Source organism: Microtus ochrogaster, unplaced genomic scaffold (genome assembly GCF_000317375.1).
Source record: "Microtus ochrogaster isolate Prairie Vole_2 unplaced genomic scaffold, MicOch1.0 UNK61, whole genome shotgun sequence".
NCBI classification, from domain to species: Eukaryota; Metazoa; Chordata; class Mammalia; order Rodentia; family Cricetidae; genus Microtus; species Microtus ochrogaster.
The window spans coordinates 938,729-943,653 of record NW_004949159.1 but is presented as its reverse complement, the minus strand read 5'-3'; the positions used below and the strand labels follow the sequence as shown (position 1 = coordinate 943,653).

The 4,925-nt window shown below is 35.8% G+C and overlaps 1 protein-coding gene across 1 annotated transcript in view; it reads right to left on the bottom strand.

Annotated features, from left to right (window-relative positions):
* LOC101991433 (DExD/H-box helicase 60) overlaps nucleotides 1-4,925 on the bottom strand; it is an 85,788-nt gene that overhangs the window by 64,613 nt on the left and 16,250 nt on the right. The window contains exons 8-9 of the mRNA XM_013354694.1: nucleotides 2,790-2,931; nucleotides 1,371-1,526 (exon numbers count right to left, since the gene is read on the bottom strand). Of these exons, the coding sequence (XP_013210148.1) occupies nucleotides 1,371-1,526; nucleotides 2,790-2,931 (298 nt within the window). The remainder of the gene's footprint in view (nucleotides 1-1,370; nucleotides 1,527-2,789; nucleotides 2,932-4,925) is intronic.

Here is a 4,925-nt window from a genome sequence, read left to right as displayed (position 1 = left end):
AAAAAAAATAAATAAAAAGCCAATGAGGAAAAAAAAAAGTAAAGCTTTCCCTTCTATTTAAACAGAAAAGTGGAAGTGATGTGGGAAGTCCTTCTTATATGAGTTGTTTTTACTGGTTAATAAAGAAGCTGCTTTTGCCCAATGGCTTAACAGAGCATAGCCAGGCTAGAAGAGATATACATAGAGAGAGAGAAGAAGCAGAGTCAGAGAGAAGTCATGTAGCTCCACCAGAGACAGATGCCAAACAGAACTTTACCCAGTAAGCCACAGCCACGTGGCAACACACAGATTAATGGAAATGGGTTAGTTTAGGATATAAGAGTTAGCTAGAAATATGCTTAAGCTATTGACCAAACAGTATTGCAAATAATATATTTCTGTGTGATTATTTTGGTTCTAAGTGGACGGGAACAAATGAGCCATTTCTGCCTAGGCACAGATAACTGTGTTCTTAGTTGTTCCTCAGCTCTTCTGTGAATTCTATCAACATCCATCTTTGACACATAATCCTATAAAATTGTTTATGATTTTTTCCTTATAATAATTTGCCAGATCTTTCCGATCACTTTCATTTACTGGATTAGAGAGGCCTTGTGGCCTAACAATTTAAATTCCAAATTCTCAAGAGTGATTTATTATGCTGCAGAATCAGTGTGACTTCTTTGTTATTTCTGTTCACTGAAAGGCTGGTCTGGGAGGAGATAACCTGTGAGGTTTGCTCCTATGGACCTTGGCTTTCTGAAGACTGTCAGTTCTACCACCTCCTGGCTCTGGCCTCTTCTCCTGTGTCTGTCACCAGAGACACTCTGTACATCTGCAGCACAGAGAAGGCAAATGCACTGATTTGGGCAAAGACTTTCTAAGGTGGATGCTGGCTCCTTTTTATTCTTTAGCATCTCTTACTCTTCCCAACACAAGTCTACTGTTTACTTTGTTTCTATACAACACAGATGCTGAATATGTTACCACGCTAATCTCTATGCTGGTGTAGATGGGTGTCAGCCTCCCCAGTTATTTTACAGGCTTCCCCCATTCTATTATTTGGAGAAGAGTCCTCATGATGTAATAGGATATTGAAAATTTTTGTTGACAGAGGTCACACTGCTAGAAAGATAATTCACTTATATGGTTTGACTTTTTAAAATGGCAATATTAATTACAAACAACATATAAAATTTCAATATTAATCAAAGCACACCACCCTATGGACATGACAACTATTCAAACACACAAATACTACAAAACGATTTCTCCTTGGAGTTTTCGAGAGTTTTTTTTTTTTTTTCCTCAGTTTAAGTTAGGAATCAGTTATCTTTGACTGGTGATGGGATCTTTTAAAGAAAATGACATTTAAGTTAGGAATCAGTTACCTTTGACTGGTGATGCTGTCTTTTTAAGAAAATGGCATTCTGTTGTTCTCAAAGGAAATGAATTTCCCACTTCAAATTTTCCCACCAACTTTGACACTGTGTCCCAGAGATGTACATACTCCTTCATGATGGTATCTCCTACTTTCAAATCCAGGCCTGGATCACAATTAAAAATTCACTGTTAAGAAGCACTGACACATGCATTAAAGCACAAAACATCACTAAAGTCACTAGGCTCTGAATTACGATGCTAACAGTGGAATTTTCTGTGAGCTTCACACTGAATCTAAATGAAAAATATCAAAGCTGTGGACAATGCCACAGAACATATTAAAACTTATCTTGTATTTATGCTTGAAACTTAATATTAAAAATTTATATCTTAACTAATGATAACCAACAGCAGAGATTTAATTTTTTTTAAGATGATAAAAATATTATACCACATATAGTTTTGTAACCAATAACATTGAATAAAACTAAAATAAAAAATTAACAAAGCTCACCAAGGCCAGCTGGACTGGGACTGAAAAAGCATGGGATAAAACCCAACTCTCTGAATATGGCGGACAATGAGAGCTGCTGAGAAGCCAAGGACAATGGCACTGGGTTTTGATCCTACTGCATGTACTGGCTTTGTGGAAGCCTAGCCTGTTTGGATGCTCACCTTACTAGACCTGGATGGAGGGGGGAGGACATGGGACTGCCCACAGGGCAGGAAACCCTGACTGTTCTTTGGACTGGAGAGGAAGGGGGAGGGCAGTGGGGTGTGGGAAGTGGGGAGAGGGAGAGGGAAAAGGGAGGAGGGGAGGAGGGAGAAATTTTTAATAAAAGAAGAAAAAAAGGCAAAAAAAAAATAACAAAGAATCATTATTTTCAAAGTAGGTAATTAATTTCATTTCCTAAAATATGACAGAAAAAAATCTTGTTTTCAAAGATATTTCTATACTACTCCCTCAAGCACTGTTTTCTTAAAATGTGTTTTCTTTTACTTTGGCTATAAAAGCACAAGAAAAATATTCTATCAAATAAACAAATTACATAAAAAAGTATAAAGATTATCCCTTAGAAAACTTAAAATCCCTAAATATCTAATAAACTGAAATGTTTCTATTCATGAGCAATTTTATGAATAAACATTATATGCCACGCATGAAAACAAAGTGTTATGAACTGTCAAACACATGAACACACACTTTTAACAAATATAACTATGGAATAATAATAAGTTGAAAAATATTTTGAATTGTTATATTCATTCTGATTGTCACAAATAAAAAATTATAAATAAAGACTGGGAAACTTGAAAATAATTACTATTTATACAATAGACAGTAAAGAAATGGTTTTGAAGCTTGAAACTCTTCATAAGCTTTCTCTCTAAAGAAAGGTGAGGTGTATTATATAGTAAGCTGATACCTTCTGCATTTTCATTTTCATAATAAAAAGCAATATTCTTCAACAAAGGCTCATCACTAAAATCAGAAAGGTGAAGTAAATCCAAACTCCAAAATTCAATCATGTGCACATTACTTAGGATGAAATACTCGCACCACTGTTTCTGGAAATTAAAAAAAAAAAAAGAAGTTATTGGCAGCTTTCATGTCCACAGTAATACATAGAATTAATTACCCCATACACCTCTATAATCCAAATGAAAGGCAGATGACAAGACTGTCCGAATTCTCATTAGAATGTAAACCCACTTGGTCTAAATGAGAATTATATTATTCCTTAAAAATTGAAGCATTATATAAAATAAAAACTGACTCAAAAATGAATTTAAGCTGCACATAATCCCAGCCCTTGGGAGGCTAAAGCAGGAGGATGCCTGCCAGATTAAGGCCAGTCTATGTTACACAGTCAGTCTCAGACCAACCTGTGTTACACAGTAAGATCTTGTCAAAAAAAAAAAACACAACTTTTTATTATGAGTTAAAGAAATATTTATTTATTTACTATTCATTGTTTCCTCCGATTGTGATCTAAAATCTCAAAAACTACATATTTCTTAAGCTTTTGAATGTGCTTCTGTTATTCACTTAGGTTTCATTGTTTACTTTGTGTTCTCAATGCTGGGCTGCTAAGGGTACTAGAAAGAAAAACATTTCCCATCCACCAATGTTGATAGGTCTCCACCAACTTAAGGCTGCACTATGATATTCCATCATAACACAGACAGAATGTCTGTACAAACAGCATTTACATCTGGTCACAGTAGACATGAATCTTTTTCAATGGTATGGTTTACAGAGAGGTTCCCAAGTGATATTTCTTCACCCGATTTCCTTAAGTATTAAAACTTAATGCTTCCCAACATAAAGAGGAGAATGAAGCTGCTGTTTCTGATCAACTAAAATTATCAGGTATCTCCTGCCAGGCCATCTTAGAACATTGCCAAATATTTCAAGATATTTTTATAGTGTCTTTTAACCTAAACCACATCCCAGTGTCTTAAAAATTGTCAGAAAATCTTCATTGATAAAGTTGTGCAAAGGAGGCTTCCATTCAAGTCTGTATCATACCTGCTGCATTCACGACAGCTCCCAAATGTGGACCAGACTTAACTACATAAAGTTGACACAATAATTTAATATAACTGAGAAATAAATTAATTATAAAAGTCAAAGCACATTACTAGTGCCACACGGTTTATTTTAATTGCCTATACCAATAGATATATTAACCTAAAATGACCCATATTAAAGAATTTAAATAAAAATGGGATTAAGAAGTGGAGTCTTCCTATTTTTCATTAATAACAGAGTCACACAGAGCCTGCTACTATAAAAATGTGACAGGGTCTCTCATTGGCCTGGAGCTTGAGCAAGTAGGATGGATGGTGAACAAGCGATCTTCCCATTTACCTATCTTTGGAATTACAAGTGAGCATTGCCACACCTGATTTAATGTTTTGCATGGTTCTCCATTGAAGATCAAAGTCTGCTTCTCAGGCTTCCAAAGCACGTGCTCTACCAACTGAACCATCACTCATGTGTCCTATTCCTTACCTACAGTTCCCACCGCAGGTAACATTAAGCTAATATAGTAAATGCAATACAAGCACTATCAAGTAAAATTAAAATATGACTTAATTGCCACTTTAGTCCCTGTCAAATCAATATACGTCATGAATTTCCTTCAATTCTCCCTTATTGGACTTTGAGACAGGGGCATTTATGCAAATGCTATTCCACATTGAGTAAGAAAGGCACACTCTCCATGCAGCTTTGCTGCCTCCAGGTAGACTTAAGTCACTCTTCAGAGTGCTACTGTAGACGTATATTCAGAGTATAGTGTAGAGGGCTCAAAAGTCTTTTTCTTAGTCTCTAACAAAATCAACAGGAAGGTAGCAGAATATTCCTCTAATACCCCCAAATCCAGTTTTGTATCTACACTGTGTGATCTACATTCTAAGTCAAAAATGCTAAAAAAAAAAAAAAAAAAAAGTAGTGCCATTTGCCTACATAAAAACCATTTAGTAGCCGGGCGGTGGTGGCGCACGCCTTTAATCCCAGCACTTGGGAGGCAGAGGCAGGCGGATCTCTGTGAGTT